At 40.7% G+C, this 20,918-nt stretch overlaps 1 protein-coding gene across 1 annotated transcript; it reads right to left on the reverse strand.

Annotated features, from left to right (window-relative positions):
• Positions 1 to 472: 472 nt before the first annotated feature.
• LOC128866827 (histidine-rich glycoprotein) lies at positions 473 to 17,019 on the reverse strand. The gene is made up of 3 exons (XM_054107827.1): positions 16,911 to 17,019; positions 9,840 to 9,907; positions 473 to 1,324 (listed from the first exon to the last, which is right to left on the reverse strand). The coding sequence occupies exons 1-3, from the start codon at positions 16,929 to 16,931 to the stop codon at positions 1,096 to 1,098; spliced, it is 318 nt and encodes a 105-aa protein (XP_053963802.1). The 5' UTR covers positions 16,932 to 17,019; the 3' UTR covers positions 473 to 1,095.
• Between the last annotated feature and the right edge of the window lie 3,899 nt (positions 17,020 to 20,918).

Here is a 20,918-nt window from a genome sequence, read left to right on the forward strand (position 1 = left end):
TTTAGTTATTTTTATTCGCTATAAAAGTCCGTTATATAATTGCCAAAGACCACCAGAAGTCATTTGTAGATCACCATATTCGCTCCATTCAGGTAATGCGAAAATTGCAGCAATTACTTTTGAACTCGTCATCACGTCTGTCGTTTAGCGGTAAAAGTGGCAGTAAAAATACGCGCAAGTAAGTAAAAGTCCAATCAGTAACACAATGCTGACGAGCCACGCATGGAACGCAAATGTGCTGCTTGGAAATTTTCAAGTATTTCCTGCTGCCGAGGCATGGGGTGTACAATGTTGGCTGTGCACAAGCATAAAAAATATAACTAAAGCAACACAGACACATTTTCGCACATTTGCAAGTACTACTGAGGCAGCCAGCAAGCATATGTGGCTATGTGTGTTTGTGTGTGTGTGTATTATATCACCTTTATCTATACGACTGCCAAGTAGGAAATAAATTTTTACATTTTCACTCTCAACAAATAACATGATTTTTCGTTTATTTACGTTTCTTTTTTTCCATATTTCTTTCTTTTACATACATACATACATACGATTTTAGTGGCCTGCATATATGCCGTACTCGCATACTTCTGGCTACATAGTTATTTACAAATTATGAAACACCAAATAGAGTGGCGCGCGACTGATCGAGGTAAGTACGAGTAGTACAGTTATGAGAATATATTATTTATATATGTATGTAGGTAGTATTTAGATATGTATACGAGTATGTATGTAGAAAAGCAAGATAGACTAAGGGGGAAAATAAAAGTAATTAAAATTAAATAGACCAGAATAAAATCGTCAAAAGTATATAATTAAAATTAAATTCATGTCAGGTAAAATGAAATTTGTACACATGGACAAACGCGCGTGCGCTACTACAACACTAAAAACAAAAATACAAAAATTCAAAACCAAAAAAAAAGCATAAACAAAAGAAAATGAAAAACTACAAAACTAACACAATATTGCGGCTATACGAGTATGTCTGTCTGTACATATGTATTCCTTTACATAGCTTGGCTATATCTAAAAAATGTGTCTAGAGCACTGCCGCTGGCAACGCTTTTGCGGGTGAGCGCCCAACTCCCCCTAATACCAGCCGCCCTTGTGACCCTCCTCGATGTGATGATGCTCTTCCTCGTGATGGACATGCACTGGCACATGCACCTCCTTAATCACAGGCACGTGAACTTCCTTATAGATGGGCACATGCTTGATCACTTCCACCTCCTTGACCACGGGCACGTGCACCTTCTTGATGTGGTGGTGGTGAATGGTGTGCACGTGGTAGGGGACGTGAATTGTGTGATGTTCGCTTCTGTTGAGGGAAGAGAGTGGAGAAAAAGACACAACAAAAATGTTTAAATAATCATTCAAACTTATAATTATCTAAGAATAGGTATAATGGATAATTAGATATTTATATTTTTTTATCTATACTAATATTATAAAGAGGAAAACTTTGTTTGTTTGTTTGTAACGAATAGGCTCAAAAACTACTGGACCGATTTTAAAAATTCTTTCACCATTCGAAAACTACATTATCCAAGAGTAACATGGATCACATTTTATTTTGGAAAAAATAGGGTTCCGTAAGATATTTGGATTTTTCGGACACAAACTGAAAAAAATCTTATATATAAAATAAAGTCAACTTTTTGTGTGTATTCGCTAACCGGCCGTGTCTACACCGAATTAAACCAAACTTACACACAATGTTAAGAAGGTATTGAAGATGGTTTCCGTATAGTTTGGATACCTATTGGTGGATAGGGCTCGAGATATAGGTCAAAACGTGGACCCGGGTAACCTTCGGATGTGTATGTACAATATGGGTATCAAATGGAAGCTGTTGGTGAATGCTTTAGTTCAGAGTATTTTTCATGCCGCTCCGTGGCTAGGGTCCCGAGATAGAGACCAAAACGTGGACCCGCCGTGCCTTTGCACCGAATTAAACCAAACTTACACACATTGTTAAGGAGGTATTGAAGATGGCTTCCGTATAGTTTGGATACCTATTGGTAGATAGGGTCTCGAGATATAGGTCAAAACGTGGACCCGGGTAACCTTCGGATGTGTATGTACAATATGGGTATCAAATGGAAGCTGTTGGTGAATGCTTTAGTTCAGAGTATTTCCATCCGCTCCGTGACTAGGGTCTCGAGATAGAGACCAAAACGTGGACCCTAGAATGTGTTTGTACAATATGGATATCAAATGAAAGCTGTTGATAAGTGCTTTAATACGGGGTAATTTTCATACCTATTGATGACTAGGGTCTCGAAATATATGCCAAAACGTGGACCCGCCGTGTCTTTGCACCGAATTAAACCAAACTTATGCACATTGTTAAGTAAGTATTGAAAATGGGTTTCGTAAAGTTTGGTTGCAATTCGGAGCAGTGGCAACGGGTACAGCGTTCTTTTGAGCCAGCCATAATGTCGATTACTTTTTTAACGCTTGGGGCGGAACTGAACTGTCAAATTGACAGTGTGAGTTACAATGTGTCAATATTTCTTTCTGATTTGGATGCCATAAGGAAAAAACGTAAGTGCAACATGTAAAAATTGTTTGTGAATTTTTTTGGAGTGGATTTTGGAACAGTGAATAATTTCTTACCAAATTTGAGAATTTAATGTGAAATCCGAATGAAATTATGTGTTCGTGGAAAAAACAATTTTTTTCGTTTTTTTTTTTTAAATATAAATGGATAATGGTTAAAAAAGCTCCAATGCTTAATAAAACATATAAATTGAAACGAAAAATTCATGGATGATCAGGAAAAAAGACGATTGTTTCTTAGTTATTCATATGCGTTGATTTGAAATTTAAAAACAATCTTCTTTTTTCCTGATTTTCAATTTATATTTTATATTTACTCAAAAACAAATAGAAAAACAAAAAATATTGTTTATGCCAAAGCGCTTGAATAAAGAATAAAGAAATAAATAATATGAAAACCATATATTTTCTGTTCTAAACCATATCTATTCTATTTTAGTGTGCCCAGCGAAGGGGGCCGGGTTTGCTAGTTCTTATATATATATAAAGGGTTTTCCAATAACAGGTGTTATTTTGAATAGCCCGCTATTTCGGTAGATGTCGGGCAAACCTATTGTACATCAATTGTACTCCGAATGACTTGCACATCCACCGCATTCGCCAGATTTGGTTCCCAGCGACTACTGACTGTTCACAGACCTACAAAAAAATGCTCGCCGGTAAGAAATATCGCTCGAATGCAGACGTTATCACTGAAACTGAGGCTGAAACTAATTTTGAGGCAAAAGAAAAATCGTTCTACAAAAGTGGTATTGAAAAAATAGTTCGGTATAGGTAACTGCATCACGGATAACATTCTTCAAAAATACTTTTAAAACACTACGGGTTTCTTCGATGAATAAAGCTAAATTTTAGGCTCGGGACTTTTCAGCCCATGTATAACGAGCCAATATGAAAATACTCAAAGCAATGTCCAACTTTGAATGTTCATATATTATATTTAAGACAAGACACATTTTTGCACCCTAGGTAGGTAGGTAGGTAAGATGGCAAGAGTACCCCAGGTACACTTTAAGTAGCACTTACGTGCCATTTTGAGCCATAGTGTGGACCACCCACCACCTGTGAAAAGATTAAGAGAAAAGACCGTCTACAGCCATCCAGTGCTGTTGATGTATTGGAGGAGAGAAAAGGGATCTAGGCTGAAGAATTTCTTCAAGTCATCCCCAAAGGGCACGCTAAGGAATCTCAAGCGTCTAGTCGCCAGAGCCGGGCATTTGCAGAGAAAGTGTTCGACAGCTTCTGCAATAGGGGTTGTACGGAATTCCAAGCTTCTCCGCATGAGTACCGATCACCCAGGCACCAGTGAACACCGCAATGAGTTTGGAAATTGAATGGCGGGGGATTCCCATCACCTTAAGCGTTCTGTTTACATCGTATTGAGGTCATAGTGTTTTCAAAATAGCACACGATGAGACAAACCTCCATCTATCTTGCGCTTTTTCTAGAAAGAAATTATGTAGCTTCCCTTTAACGACGGCCAAGGGGACACCGATGTCTGAGAAGGGGACAGCTGGAACCAGTTCTGCCGACCTCTTTCTGGCAAGCTCATCGGCAATTTCATTTCCCTCTATATTCCTGTGCCCAGGAACCCAGATAAGGGAAATGTTTCCTGCACATTCGAGACGTTTGAGTTCCTCCTTACAGGAGTTCACCAGAAGAGAGCTGCAATACGGCGACGACAGGGCCTTGATCGCAGCTGGACTATCGGAAAAAATATTAATATCTCCCTCTAAACAGCGATCCCGAAGCATTTTGCATGCTTGCAGGATCGTGAAGACCTCTGCTTGAAACACGGTGTTTGGTTCTGGCAGTTTAAAGGAGACCGAAATGCTGGCTGATTTAGAGTAAGCCCCCGCTCCCACTCCATACTCCATTTTGGATCTGTCAGTGAAAACAGAGGTATCTATATCCGTTCCGACTCTCCCTTCTTTCCAATCTTGCCTGCTCGGAAAGATAGCCCTAGCACAACCCTCAAAGCATAGTTTGCGGATGGAGAGGTCAGTGCGAATAACAGAGAAGGATGGGCAGGTCTGCTTCAAGATGCTACTATGTCCTACAGAAAGTTGTCTCCAAAGGCCATCCTTGTTGGCATGATTCTTTAGGTCAAAATTTTCCGGTGCAGGCGAGTTCTTTGCAAAGGTCTCGTTTTAGTGACTTGGTAGGATTTCATTGAAATTCTCTGAAAGAAGCCTTGTCATTTCCATTTCTGTTTTCAAAGTACGCTCCGTGTGGCCGGAATAGACGTTAGTATTCGCTGCTACGTGTATTTTACGACCTTACCTAAACGCCAACAAATAAAGTATGATTTTTAGCTACACTCAGCCACCAAAGCTTTTTTACCTTTCTTTTTACGTTGCCTTTACTCTCAGTCACCACAACAAGTTGTCATACTAATTTTATACTGCACTTATATATAAAATTAATAAATCTTTTGCTCCTTCCTCCGCTTCTTATTTATCCTCCCTTGCATGTTTTGTATCACTACTATTTCAATGGAAATTAAGTCCAAATAGTACGACACCCATTTCCAAATTTAATACGACCGCGAAGCCTCAATTCCATAACTTGAAAATTATTGATTTACATAGTGAAGCGCAATAGCAAAAACTTGGTATTTATTTTGTATTTAATTAAATGCGTCATTTGTTACAAACGTTGTCCTATGTGGTCATTTTAACCCCAAGTTGCATAGGTGAAGAGTTTTTTTTTTACATTGTGTGTAGAAAATGAAGGAAAGATAGTCACAATGAGAGCACCGAATTTCAAATCGTAGTATACAAAGGTGAGCGAAAAATTATGAGGTCACCCCAGTATTGGCTCAATAAACACAAACGTCCAAGTGAAAAATAAAACAAACGACTTTGGTGGCGAAAATTTACATTCGTCATTAACCCGACCTCATTTTATTCCGCACTTTGCGTCTAAAATATTACTCAAATGTAACTTTTTTTTCTCAATTCCACTTACTTCACTTTCAGACTGCAAATAACTGCGTTACCTTTATAGATATGAAACTTCGAAAAATTGTGAAAGTAAAAAGATGCTATTATATCTGCATCTATATAATGTGGTCAGAAATTGTATATCAAAATCCACACGAGGGAGCCTGTAATCCCTAGAGGGCGCGTCGCCAGATATGGGGTTAGGAGAGTAAATATCGCCCGCGAACCACACAGGTCGAAGAAGTAAACTTCGTTCAAAAAGCTCCCGCAACCCAAGGTGTGATGCGACCCGTGCCTATTGGGTGGGTGGTTTGGCAGCCGGGGGACTAAATAAGACTGTCTTCTAATGGAGTCCTACTGATATCAGGCCGCCTCAGTTTGTAACGGTGGCCTTGCCGTGGTATGGGGCGCTGCCATGGTCGATCGGTTATTTCCCTTAAACCTCTTTGGTCACCACGCATGCCGACATGCTTAGTTCCCTTGGCAGGACAGGTGAGCATACGAACCAGATAACATGCATAAAACCAAAATTCGGATGACGGAAAAAAAGCTATAAAACAAACGGGCAAAACGACAGGAAAGCATTCGGTTGTATTGACAGCACGGACTGATATACAAACGGACAAATGGACAAAACCACAGAGCAAGCAAACATACAGATAAAAAAAACAGCGTACTAAACAAACAGTCCGACCAAAGGGACAAGACGCACGAGCAAGAACGAACTGAGGATGACTGAGTCACCCTTGCCCTCTAGCCAAGAAACTCTTGAGGGCAAAGCTGTGAGCCATAGCACGCCAACAACTATAAATCAACCAACAACATCTGCTAAAGCCATTGTGCAAAAGCGTGGAAACAAAGCTCCTTCGAGGTATAAACTCTACCAGAGGTCTCTTGCTATCCCTGACAGGATTCGAAAAAAAGAGACCGAAGGTAATGTTCATCCCAAAGATGAGACCATCGAGGCAAGATGTCAAAAAGTGGTTGACGAATATTTGGCATTCCAAGCCGCCAACAAGACAGATGCCAAAAAATGGAATCGCTCGCACGACGAAACTGGGAAAGTAACGAAGAAGCACAAGATCTCGGACCAGGGTGCAGTTGCCTCCAAACCTACCAAGTGATTTAGTGAGGTGGCATAGAACCATCTTCAAATAGCATTGGTAGATGAAACATCCAATCGCCGAAAACCAGTGCTTGACAAGTGTTCAGAGATTGCGGTACGGTTATCTCGCATAGTCGTTGACCATGACATGGCGATCCTGGAGGGTCAAATACCAGGTTTCGACTCGGTGGCGGTAGTTTGCGGTTACCGTGTCATCAAATGCGATGACTAATTCTCGCTGCACTTCCTAACAAAAGTTATTGGTAAAATCCAGAACAGCTGGGAGCGCTTGCATCTCGATACCAAATATGGAGTTTGAGGTCAATCAAGTGATTCTCTACCTTCAGGCTCATAACCGCTCAGTGCCGATGACCGACTGGTCGATCATCACAGCGGAGGATCCGCACAAGCAGAGCATGTCGATCCTCCTTCTAATTACAGAAGAGAATCAGGGACCATAGGAGAGTGTGGAAAACAAACTTCGGTTCGGCATTCGGTGGACAGGGCTCAAAATATTCCGTTCTGCTGATCCGGAAGAGGAGCAAGATGAGGTCGATGGTGCCAACAGACTGCAGACTGGCATGTAGCTAGATGACACCGAGTCCGAAAAAGGTAACCAATAAACATGACTTTAAAGGCTGTTCAAATTTATCTGCAGCACTCACAGACTGCCAAGGACAACCCAACCGTTTTCCTGGCGGCGGAGGGCGTGCACATCGCTTTAATTCAGGGACCCTGGGTGTGGAGCACCGAGCTGAAGGAGTTCACTGGGAAAAGCTACAATCTCTACTATAAACGGATTCAAGGTAGTCCCAATTAAATACATTTTTAATCCCATTATATAGTGCACAGGATGTGACGGCTGTTGAGGTGGAAGCCACTGACGGAATCAGAATAATACTCGCTTCAATAGCACATGATAGACCAGCACCGCCTGAGGAGACCCGCAGGCTTGTGCATGAAAATACAAACAAAACCCTGCTACTCGGATGCGATGCCAATGTGAGGGAGATGCGTCTTATGGGGAAGCTGTGAAACAAACGACCGATTTGGGTCTCTTTACGATTTCAAAATTGATACTAACTTGTCGGTATGTGACAAGGGTAATACTCCCACTTTCACCTTTCCTAGTACGGAGTACCTCCGGGGATGGGAGGAAGTGATCGATGTTACTCTATTGTCTAAAAATAGCTCAGTATGGTTAGACAATTGGAGGGTCTCTAATAAAAGGTCTTTTTCGGATCACAGCTGGATCTGGATATTAATGTTGATCCGCCCTTACCGTATAGAAATCCACTAAGAACCAACTGGAAGAGGTTCAGAAACATAGTAAATAAAAGGATAGGAGAGTTTCCCATCCACCAAATCACTCGCACCGAAAAGGGGTCCCAACACTGCAGAAGGCATTTAGTAGGGCCTACAAAACGTCCTGCCCCATAAAATTCAGCAAAAAATCTCACACTCTTTGGTGGAGCAGTGAGCTCTTAAAACTACAGTCAGAGCTGTTGATGTAGTGGAGCAAATTAATGGGATTTAGGTTGGCGTACTGCCCCAAGCTGTCGAATAGCACCCAGTGACCTTAATCGTCTAACTGTCAAACCCGGACATTTACAGAGAAAGTGCTCAACAGTCTTCTTCTCTGAAAGGTCCTCACAGCTTCTGCAATGGGTAACTCTAGCTTTTTCGCGTGTGTGTCGATAATCCAATGAGTGGTAAATACAGCTACGAATTTGTAAATTGAATGACGAGGAGTCCAAAGGATTTTATGAGTCCTCCGTATATTGTACTGGGGCCAAAGGTTTTTCGGAATAGCACATGAAGAAATGGAACTCCATCTTTTCTGCGCTTTCCTGAGAAAAAAAGTTGTGCAATTCCCCTTTAACAACAGTAAGAGGGATCCCGTTGACCGGGTAGGAGGTCTCTGAGGCCAATTCAGTCCGCTTCCTGACAAGCTCTTCAGCAATTTCATTTCCCTCTATGTTCCTATGTCATGGAATCCATATTAGAGAAATGTTACCTGCACACTCAAGAGATTTGATCTCCTCCTTACAGAAGTTTACTAGTTTCGTTCTACACCATGGCGTCGTCAGAGCCTTGATCGCGGCTTGACTATCGGAGAAAATATTAATATCTCCCTCGCTCCCGCGTTTCCTAAGTATTTTGCATGCCTGCAGGGTCGCAAAGACTTCTGTTTGAAAAAACACTAGCAGTATTCGGCAGTTTAAAGGAGATAGATAAGTTGGCTGATTTAGAGAAAACCCCTGCTCTGACTCCCGATTCCATCTTCAAACTGGTAGTTTATGGATTTTCTTAACTTATATATTTTTATTAAAAAAAAGTAGAATCATTAAAAAAAAGGAATAAAAACTGGCCAAAGTGTTGATACGCTACCGTTGGTCGTGTTCTGTATATTCGATTGGGATAGTAGGAAGTTTGCCATCTACTCCCCTCTAAGTAATAAAAGAAATTGCGGCCAACTAATAGAAACATATTTTCATTTCACTCAATCAAATTGGAACCAAATTAAAAGTGAAAACTATTCAATTATTCCGCCGCTAGTTTGTCTATTGCCGCATTCACAATAACAACAATTGTGTGATTGCCACATTATTGTATCACCGCAATAAAGTTGACAATTTACGCAAGACCGGGAGCTACGCATGCGCAACATTAGATGTTGCCTGGCCTGTTCAACGATTGACGACTACCTGACTGACGGCGTTTCTTTCTATTGCATTTGTATGTATGTGCGAGCATGCGATTGTAGTTAAATCATTTGGCAGAATACCAATGAACGCTATCTTCTATAATTTATGCTTATCACAGGTCATTATAATTATTTTTTGCAGCAGCGGCAACGGCTAACAACTGCTATAATAAAGTGAGTCCAAGAAATTCCTGTGCATGCAGGCATATAATACTTTTTACTTTTATGTATTGTATGTGACATTACATACATAAAAATATACGTAAAAATAATAGGAAAAAAATAAATAAATGAAAATCAATCGATTGCATTCAACGCGATTAGTTGACATTGCGCGGTGGTGTAGTTTCAGGCTGTTGACCAGTTCGATAAATCAAATAAAAATTGTAAGTCACAACTTTAGGTAATTAAAACACAATAAATGTAATTTTTAAAAAGCTGCACTGAATACAAATAGTTGCTTTATAAATATACGAGTATATATGTATGTGTTATTGCCGCTGCAAGTACTCACTGTTTGCCACCAAAGAAGCCGGGATGTGGGGCAGAATAGGCTAACGCGAAGAGCGCACTGAAGATCACCTGAAATTATGAATAAAGGAAATAGTATTAAGGCCAAAGTAATTATTATTAACTATTTTTATATGCGTAGATTTGTATTGATAATAGAAGGGGCGAGATGGCGCAAAAAGTATCACTCTCTGCATATTTCAAGACACTAAAACTTTCCATTTTTGGTTTAATATATTGGGTAAGGGAATAGGTTCCGCGCTCGTAAAAGAGGTGTCGCTGCTGCTGGTTCGTGCTTTTGGTGCTGACTCTAGTAAAATACTGGTGATTTGAAGGTGTGTATGTGAGGTCTCGATCGCACTGGTTGACATCCGTTTGAAGCGTAAAGAACCTCTTTTAACTGACGTCAAAAATGTCTACGTTCGCTGCGAAAAAACAGCAATTGCGGAAAGTCAAGCTTCCTTATTATCTTTTAAAGAAAAGTGCTGCTGAAACGTATCGTATATTGATCAATATTTACGGTAATCACGCTCCATCAAATGCAACTTGAAAAGTGTGGTTTCGACGCCTTCAAAGTGGCAATTTCGACGTGAGTGATAAAGATCACGAAGGCGCGCCGAAAAAATGCAAAGACGCATGTCAAACCCTTGATGATATGTCTAAAGAGTTGGATATTGACACATCAATCGTCGACAAACGTTTGCACGCGATAGGAATGGTCTCGAAAGCAGGTAACTGGGCGCCACATCAAATGAAGGAGAAGGATATCGAGAGACGTTTGTTGACGTGTGAGATGCTTCTTGAACGGCAGAAAAGAAAAGGTTTTCTGTATCGCATCGTCACTGGCGATGAAAATGGGATCTATTATGATAACTCTAAGCGTCGAAAATTTACAGGCCCTTTTAAAAAGAGTACCGACCGGCGTAGCTGAATGGGCTTGTGCGTGATAACTATTCGGAATTCAGAGAGAACGTAGGTTCGAGTCTCAGGGAAATACCAAAAATGAAGAAATAGTTGTTTCTAATAGCGGTTGCCCCTCGGCAGGCAATGGCAAACCTGCGAGAGTATTTCTGCCATGAAAAAGCTCTTCATAAAAAATATCTGCCGTTCGGAGTCGGTTTGAAACTGTAGGTCCCTCCATTTGTGGAAAAACATCAAGACGCACACCACAAATAGAAGGAGGAACTCGGCCAAACACCCAACGCTAATGCGTTTGAATCGAGCTCTCAAAGAAAAGCGGCCCGAATGGGACGGTGGACATGAAAAACTGATTTTGCTGCATGACAACTCCAGGCCACACGTTGCTAAATCAGTCCAGAAATATTTAGAGGAACTGAATTGGGGAATCTTGTCCCACCCGCCGTATTCGCCAGACATTGCACCTTCGGATTACCAGATTACCATTTATTCCGATCAATGCAGTCAGCCTTTATTGAAGAGCGGTTCACTTCTTACGAGAGCATCGCAAAGTGGTTCAATGAATGTCTCAAAGTTGTATGTAATTTTTTAAATAATTCGTAACTTTGGCTAAGAAAGTACGGAAACTTAATCCCATACCAAGATTTTTTTTTCAAAGTTACAAAATGAATTTATTTTGCATTATTTGAAGAAAAATTGGTTTTAACCTATTTCGTGAATGAATAATGGCTCAACACGAAATCGGAAATTATCTGATCGAGGCTGTCTAATAGACCACAAAGCGATAGCTTAAGAGCATTTTGGTTGGCTGGTTGGTTAAGTGGTTGTCCAGCATTCAACCGGCATGTCCACACTATTTTTTGACTATATTCGGCTAGGTTGGGTTGAAGCGGTTGTCGACTGTGGGTCATATTCAGGCTCTTAGTCCAATGTGATGCCGCAGGGGGAACTTATCTTTATCTCTCCTAAAACCAGTGTGTAGATTTTTAAAAGATCCCTGATTTCAACAGAACTAAGATCTTCCTGGTAGCGGCAGGCTAATCACCTACCCTATGCTCCCAAGTGGAGTGAGCAAGGAAAAAAAGATCTTCCAGTTCATTAAAGAACGATAAATCTACGTCTGGAAAGAGTTTGACAAAGAGATACAGCACCTGCAGAAGTCATGTGTTTGCATATCCATTCTCTGGGCGTGCCTGCCGATTCGGCAATGCCCTGTTATAACTGAAATCAGTGTGCTAAGACTATATCTCTTTTGGTTTGGCAGAGATTCCGTGCGTTTAGGATTGAGAGTCGGCCACAGTTGTCGAGCAATTTCGCAAGTGGTTTCATTACGCCATCTTTCATTCGCTGCTCTTACAATTTCCTCAAAGAAAAGCAGCTTACATGTTTGAAAGGCAATGCCTACATGTCTAAGTGCTCATCGGTCAATTTAGTGCCGAATTTTGCTAGTTCATCGACTCTGCAGTTACCTTCAATGTTACAATGGGCAGGAACCCATGTTATCTTTAGGTGAAATGACGCAGCCATCTCGTTAAGAGATGTGCGACATTTCGTGGCTACCTTGGAGGTTGTCGACTGTTTTGTGAGGGATTTTATTGCCGCCTGACGATCAATGAAAATGTTGATATCATCTCCAAGTATTGCATCACACTGTACCAGTGTTATGGCTTTCATTATTGCCATCAGTTCAGCCTGAAAGACACTACAGTAGAAAGAGTCTTTAGTTAGGGAAGCCGAAAACTGTGGGAGCTCTCCAGAGGTTCGGAATATACAACTCTGCCCACCCTGCCCTGGAGCTTTGAGCCATCTGTGTATACATGACTATATTAAGAACCTTATTAGGTGCTTGAGGTCCAAGCCTGACAGTTGTTTGAAACTCTCTAGCGGTGCTTTGCCAAGGGTTAATATTCTCCTTCCATAAAGCAGGACATTCACAAAGGAAATGGAAAATCATTTCCTTTTTCTCTTGGTTTTTGCAACTGTGACAGTGTGTGTTGTGAGGGATGCCCATTTTGGCTGCTTGTTTCTTGATAAACCAGTTATCACTGCTGTGAGTCTGCAGGCATCCCTTCGTTTCATATTTGTCGGTATTGACGTTTGTTTGACGTTGTAGGTGGGCCAAAACGTTCTGCTAACTTTGCATAATGTCTGGCATCTAAGTTGCGAGAGATACTTCCGTGTAGAAATTATCAACATCGCCATGTAATTAGCATTTTCCTGGCGGCCTCTGTAATAATTTTCGCTCAAAGATTTGAAGTTGCTTCCGCATGGTATTTAGATTGCGCCACAGCTCATGCAGACCGAATGCCAAGCACAACTGGTGTATAGTCAGAGGCTGTTACGAAATGTTAAATTTTTTCCAGAACGACTTCAAGAGATGAATACGTCGACAAAGTCAAGGAAATGCTGCTGGAAAACCATCGAACCATCATTTAAGTTTGAGGAAGGTAGCTTGTGACTTTAGCGTGTCTCAAGAATCAATTCGCAACATTTTACACCATCAAGTGGGCATGAGACGCGCGGCTGCTCGACTTGTGCCAAAAGAGTTGAATTTCTTTCAAAAAAATCATCGGAAGAAGGGGACTGAAGATATGCTCAAACAAGTGAATTCGGACCCAATGTTTATCCAGTGCATCACAACAGGTGCTGACACGTGGGTATATGAGTTTGACATGCAAACCAGTTAACAGGCGGCTGAATGGCGTTATCCACATGAGCTGAAATCCAAAAACCACGTCAAAGTCGGTCAAAAGTGAAAGTTCTGCTACTCGTTTTCTTTGATTATCACGGAGTTGTGCATTCGAAATTCATACCAAATGGTTTTACGGTAAATAAAGAATATTAATTGCAAGTTATGAGACTTTCGAGTTAGAATGTGTATAGGAAACGGCCAAATTTGTGGAAAGAAAACTCATGGATCTTGCACCAGGGTAACGCACCGTCTCACAAGGCTCTTATTGTGAACACTTTTTTAACCAAAAACCCGACAAATATCATCGAACAACCAACGTACTCAACGGATTTAGCCCCTAAATCTTAAATTGCCACTCCGCGGACGCCGCTTTGAGTCGATAGAAGCCATTAAGAAGAATTCGTTGAAGGAGCTGAAGAAGATCTCTTCAAACGCATTTAAAAGGTGCTTTGATGACTGGACTATTCGTTGGCATTTGTGTATTGCTTCGAGTGGAGCCTATTTTGAAGGCGACAAAATAAATTTTTAAAGATTAAACAATTATTTTGCGTTTTATTGAATATTCCCGGTACTTTTTTGACAGAATGTATAAAAAAATTAAAAAGCAATCTGCGAAATATAACAAAACCGGATTTCATTACAACAAAATGTGATAAAATTTAAATCTTCCAGTTTACAAGAACTATTTTTTATTTAATAGGTCTATTTATAAGTTCGTGCGGTTTTACAACAGATGGCGTAACTTGATTATTATTCCATCGATCCACATTTCCAAACATTCATTGGAGAGCTACTGTCGTAAGGCACAAACGTCAGTATAAGTTTTTTATTTGAAGCGTAAACAACAATATTTTTACCACACTTGAAAATGTCGAATTTCGTGCCAAATAATGTGTTTTTGCGGGGAATTCTTCTTCATTATTTTAATATGAAGAAAAAAGCAGCCGAAAGTCATCGTATCTTGGTGGAAGTTTATGGTGAGCATGCTCTATCTGAGCGAACGTGCCAGAAGTGGTTTGCACGCTTTAAAAGTGGTGATTTTGGCTTGGAAGACGAAGAACGCGAGGGTGCGCCGCCAAAGTTCATGGATACCGAATTGGAGGAATTGCTCGATCAAGATCCGGCTCAAACGCAAGAAGAGGTTGCAAAAACTTTGGGAGTTGATCAATCAACCATTTCCAAACGTTTAAAAGCCATGGGAATGATCCGAAAGGTAGGCCATTGGGTGCCGTATGAATTGAAGCCAAGAGACGTTGAACGCCGTTTTATGGCATGCGAACAACTGCTTCAACGGCACAAAAGAAAGGGTTTTTTGCATCGAATTGTGACTGGCGATGAAAAGTGGGTCCATTACGACAATCCAAAACGTCGGGCAACGTATGGATACCCTGGCCATGCTTCAACATCGACGTCGGCGCAGAATATTCATGGCCTGAAGGTTATGCTGTGTATCTGGTGGGACCAGCTGGGTGTTGTGTATTATGAGCTACTGAAACCGAATGAAACGATTACGGGGGATGTCTACCGACGACAATTGATGCGTTTGAGCCGAGCACTGCGAGAAAAACGGCCGCAATACGCCGATAGACACGACAAAGTTATTTTGCAACATGACAATGCTCGGCCACATGTTGCACAAGTGGTCAAAACATACTTAGAAACGCTCAAATGGGATGTCCTACCCCACCCGCCGTATAGTCCAGACCTTGCGCCATCCGATTACTATCTCTTCCGATCGATGCAACATGGCCTGGCTGACCAGCACTTCCGTAATTACGATGAAGTCAAAAAATGGATCGATTCGTGGATTGCGACAAAACCGACCGAATTTTTCACAAAGGGAATCCGTGAATTGCCAGAAAGATGGGAAAAAGTAGTAGTAAGCGATGGACAATATTTTGAATATTAAATTTGTAACCATTTTACGTCAATAAAGTTTCAAATTTCGAAAAAAAACCGCACGAACTTATTCATAGTCCTATTAGTTAGGTATAATTGAAACTATTTATGTTATTTCCTTGCAAATCAATTTTTAAATATTATTTACTATTATTTAAAAATTAAAATTAAATTTAAAAAAATTATTTAAAAACTAAAATTAAATATATTACAAAAAAATTTTAAAATTTCTTTCTTTTTGTTACATACAATTTTTTGGTCGAAAACACAGAGTTCATTTGGAAATTTATAGCCTTTGAAAAAAAAAATTGGCACCACTGCATCAACCATTACATTTACATTTTCGGTTCTAGCCATGAAACTCTAGAAAAAGCGGTCGCCTCTCGGCAGGCAATGACAAACCTCCGAGTGCATTGCTGCCTTGAAAAAGCTCCTAATAAAAACCATTTGACGATCAGAGTCGTCTTAAAACTGTAGGCCCCTCCATTTGTGGAACAACATCAACACGGTTCTGCAGGTGTTATTTTGGAATTGGTTGCGCTATCGAGAGATGGTTAACGATTTTTTAGGGCCGGAATTGGATGGTATTGATCTGGACAACGTTCATTTTCAACAAGACGGCGCTACGTGCCACACAAGCTACGAAACCATTGATCTTTTACGGGAAAAGTTTCCGGACCGTGTTATCTCTCGAAGAGGTGATCACAATTGGCCACCGAGATCTTGTGATTTAACACCTTGTGACTTTTTTCTTTGGGGTCACATGAAAGAGAAGGTCTACGCGAACAGCCTAGGGTCGATTCAAGAACTCAAAGGTGGAATTCATGAGGCTATCGAGGACATAGGACAGCCACTTTGCAATTCGGTTATGGAAAAATTCATGAAAAGGATATTGTCCTGTAAGCGGGGTCGTGGTGGCCATTTGCCTGATGTTATTTCCCACTAGTAACGGCATACCTTCCTCTTTATAATGAAATAATCATCCGATCATTTATTTAAAAAAATAGCATTTTTCTTTGAATATCAAATTAACACCCTATAGGAGGAGGAGCTCGTGCAAACACATAACAGAAGCAACAGAAGCGTTCGCGCCAATTATTATAATAATTATTATTTTTCAATCGAATCACGCAGCTCTATTCCCCTGATACAGCTTATTTCTATCCATTCCTTTTAAGTAAACGAAAATCCAGTATTTTAAAGTGATTTAACAACCAGTCTTTAACCCATTTTTGCACTTCTGAATTGGGCCACATTCACTTGAGTAATTAGTGTCTAGACACTTCATGTTCGCATACAAATACACATTTAGCACACAACTTGTTTTTGGCCTTTTCAAATCACTTATAAACCGTATCCACTTTCAATTTCCTTCAATTCCAATTGCACAACAAATATTCACTATTTGCCCGTTGGCTATTTAAAATTTATGACTCCTTGATTTCCTTGCCACAGGCCACTTTACTATGCACATACACACATACGCCAACGAGCCACGCTCACACAAGTGGAATAGCAGCAGTCCATGCGATGTAAAGGAAAAACTAGAAAAATAATTGCACTTACTAAAACTTTGAGGGCGGTCATATTGGGGCTGTGAGATAAGCTTCAAAAGCGTTTTTGTGGTAAAATCCAGTAACTTGTAACCGGCGTTGCAATGTGTACAGCGACTAAATTGAACTGATAACCGAACAGTGGGGCTGTGATGTTTTTATATGTTGCGCGCATGCGCACCGCGTCCAAAAACCATACAAATCTACACTCATGCATACTTATGCATGTATGTTTGTATGCAGTATAAAACAGCCGCAAAAGTGGCAGAGGTAGCGACAGTGGCGGCTATTATTAGTGACTGCAATTCTCCGTTTTTTTTTTTTTTGTTTTCTCTGCTCTTTTTCCGAGCTTAATTTGTTAGTTGTTGTAATGTAGCAGCTGCCATCGCTGCTCGGCTTGGTCTCTACATTGGTGGTACTTCAATTTCAAATGTTGAGCAAAATTTTCAATTCAGCAAATGCAGACTCGCATCAACGCAGCAACAATACAATAACAACAACATCAATCACAACGCCACACAATTTAAGCCAAATACAAAGCAGAAGAAACAGGAGCAGCGTCGCATAAAAATTGAAGACCTGTCTGTGCAAATATGGTTGAGTGAATACTCGCGAAATAATGAAGAGACAATTGTTTCTCGATTGCTTTCGTTGTTGTTGTTTTATGGTTTTGTATCATTATATTTTCATTTTGCAACGACTTGCTTACACACACTTCCATACACACATGCCTACTATGTATGCGTCAGACGCTGTTAATGCGCACGTGATTGCTGCGATGTGCAATGCTTACCATCAGCGTTGCTTGTTTGCTGCGCGCAGTAGCTGTGCTCACATTAATGTTATGTCCCACAACAATTTTGCATTCACTGTTGAAGCGGCTGTTACTCGCTGTTAACTGGCGGTGCTGTTGTTCGCTGCTTGGTAGCGCTGCCGCTGACAACGCAGCAGATGGCTCAATTGTTTACTGTTTTGCTGTCATCAAATTTGCCTAATAAAGGTTAACCTTGAGGTGAAGCTACTATATATACGCATATGAGTTACATACATACGCACATACATACATACATAAATACACACATGCACACATACGCGAACATAATTACATGCATTCATACATATAAACAGGCTTAAAACAAGTGAATTAAATTAAGTTTTCATTTGAAATAATTTTCCAATTATTTTCTACTCCTATTTGTTGTTGCATGTGTCTTTCTGTATGTATGTATATGTTTTTAAGGTATGGCTTTCTTTGTATTGCCCAAACTGGCCCATACTCGCCATTATTACTTTTTAATCATATACTTAACATTATTTTTTCCAGCAGCAACATTTGTTATTACCGGATCAGCTCACATTTGGTAGTTTGGCAATTAATTTAGGTCTTCAGGTGAACTTTGACTATTGTGCTCTTCAATGTAATATTTACATATAAACAATCATAGCTTCATATTGCATAGAAATATTGCGTGAACATAATCGCCTCTAGCAACAAAAGATGTGTCAACACCAACACACACAAAGTATAATGAAATATCTTTGCCACAAAAATAATAACATCTGACTTACGTTATTAATATATTACTCATATATGTATATATTTACATGTAACAAAAAAAACAAAAAAAAAACCCACAAACAAGTAGGAAAATTTTAAGTTAAAACAGATACAAATTATTTCAGTTGTAATGACTACAGAATTGGAACTTAATAGGCTACAGCTGACATAATTCGCTCACCAAGTTGCTGATCGTCCGCTTACCTTATCGAAAGCTCGAGAGCGCGTTATGAGTCTTCACGAATTGTAGGAAAAATTTTTGATCTACTATTCATATAGTAACTGCGACATCCAAGCTGGTTTTTGCATAGCATACCGGCAGTAGGCCTTTGTTTCCATGCGCGTTTGAAGCATTAAAGCATCCGTAAACAAAGAATAGGGGCATCATTCGGCGCTGAAACGAACTTAAAAGGCAACTTATCAGCGATGGCTCCCTGGCGAAGCAAGTAACGATAAGAGAAAGTTCTTGAAGACCTTGCTAGCGATGCCGAAACGGCAGCAATAGTAAACAACATGAAACAGCTCTACGCACATTTGGCCGCCTAACCAACCAACAGAGTAATAGCAACCAGCCGATCAGAGATCTGAATTGTGCTTTGCTGACGTCCAATGATGACCAGATCCGCAGGTGGAAGGAACACTTTGAAGCTACTACCAACATTCCTCTTCGCAGAATACCTAGCTTTGAAGTGGGCAGCACAACAACAACCAGCAATAAAATAACAAGATCATGCCTCAGCCTAGCGGAGATTAAGGATGTAATCAAGAAGCTGAAGCTGAACAATGCTGAGGGCGAAGATGGCATACAATACATCCTGATTTAATGACTGCCGACCCGTAAATATCAGCGAAAATTCTTTATCACCACATCACCGCCGTCTGGAGCAATGAAAAGCTGCCTCCGTCCTGAACAAAAGGCACCATAGTGAAAGTGCCCAAGAAAGTAAACCTGAGTGACTGCGGCAATTGGCGAGGAATAACCCTACTTAACACCATCTACAAAATTGTAGCCGTGATCATACAAAGCAGGCTAAAATATATCGAATGCTTCTTACGAGACGAGCAGGCTGGTTTACGCCCTCACCGAAGCTATGTTGACTAAGCCAACACACTTCGGATTATAGTAGAACAATCAGTTGAGTGGCGCTCCCCGCTCGACATGCTGTTCGTAGACTTTAGAAAGGCATTCGACACTATCAAATGAGACGCAATATTGGCTGGCACTGAGCAGAAATGGTGTTCCCGCCAATATAATCCGCCTCATCAAAGCCCTCTATGAGAATTCCGAACTGGCAGTGCTTCTTAAGGGCGATATCAGCGATCCATTCACTACCAAGGCGTAAGGCAAAGTTGTCCCCTGTCGCACCTTATCTTCGCCATAGTCCTTGATGACGTCATGAGCCAACTGACCCTGCACAAAGAAGGCATAGTATGGAGTTTCACTAGACATCTTGAGGACCTGGACTTCGCCGAAGACATCTGCCTCGCCTCTCACAAACTTTCTGACATGCAAGCGAAGGGGAACAAACTAGTCGTGCTGGCACGCATTGTAGGACTGGAGGTCAACATCGCCAAGACCAAGGTCATGAGAGTTAACCACAATAACGCAAGGCAGATATTGGTTGACGGATGCCCGGTGGAGTTCGTCGAAAGCTTCTGCTACCTCGGCTGCATCATCAGATGAAAATGTCAACTGCAGGCTAAAAAAAGCAAGGGCGACATTCGGGCGAATGCATGCAGTACGGAAGCGAAACATGGCTGGTCTCCAACACCATCACACAGAGGCTACAATCCTTCATCAACAAATACCACCGCATTATCTGCAGAATATTCTGGCCAAACACCATCAGTAATAACGCAAAGACAAACTTATGAGTGCATTTTCTTAATGAAAATGCTGTAAATCCCATTAGCAATCCGGAAAATTTATTTAGACTTTCGAACTAAACGATGGATTTAGTATATGAATTATATGGTGCGGTCCTTTGATAAACAAAAAATTAAATTAAATTAAAAAAATTATTTGTAAATCAGCGCAATGTTCTATTCTCCGCTCCGATCTCTGGCATCTAAGCTACTGCGAGATATTGAGCACAGAAATGCTAAAAGACGCATATCTAGGGGGATATACGGACTATAGAGCCACGATTATACCAGCCCGGAACACTGAGGCCGCTTGGAAGAAGGTGAAAAAAGTTATGATAAGGACGCAAATTTGGCTTGAGGGCAATGGTCTGGAACTCGTCAAACATAAAACCGAAGTCATCGAGATCTGCATGCAAATAGGCGGGCGACACGTCCCTGGTGACCCAAAAAGTAGCGAAATACCTAGGTAATCAACTTGATTGCAGGCTTACTTTCTGGGACCAGATACGGCATGTGGCTACTGCTGTAGCAAAGATCACAGGAAAGCTAAGCAGATTAATGGAAAACATCAGTGGACCAACACAGAGCAAAAGAAGG

This window comes from Anastrepha ludens, chromosome 6 (genome assembly GCF_028408465.1).
Source record: "Anastrepha ludens isolate Willacy chromosome 6, idAnaLude1.1, whole genome shotgun sequence".
Classification (NCBI taxonomy): Eukaryota; Metazoa; Arthropoda; class Insecta; order Diptera; family Tephritidae; genus Anastrepha; species Anastrepha ludens.

Coding starts and splice junctions, on each gene's coding strand:
- LOC128866827 (XM_054107827.1), bottom strand. CDS start 16,931: ATGACCGCCCTCAAAGTTTTA. Junction 9,908..16,910: donor TGACCGCCCTCAAAGTTTTA/GTAAGTGCAATT, acceptor TCATAATTTCAG/GTGATCTTCAGTGCGCTCTT. Junction 1,325..9,839: donor GGCTTCTTTGGTGGCAAACA/GTGAGTACTTGC, acceptor TTCCCTCAACAG/AAGCGAACATCACACAATTC.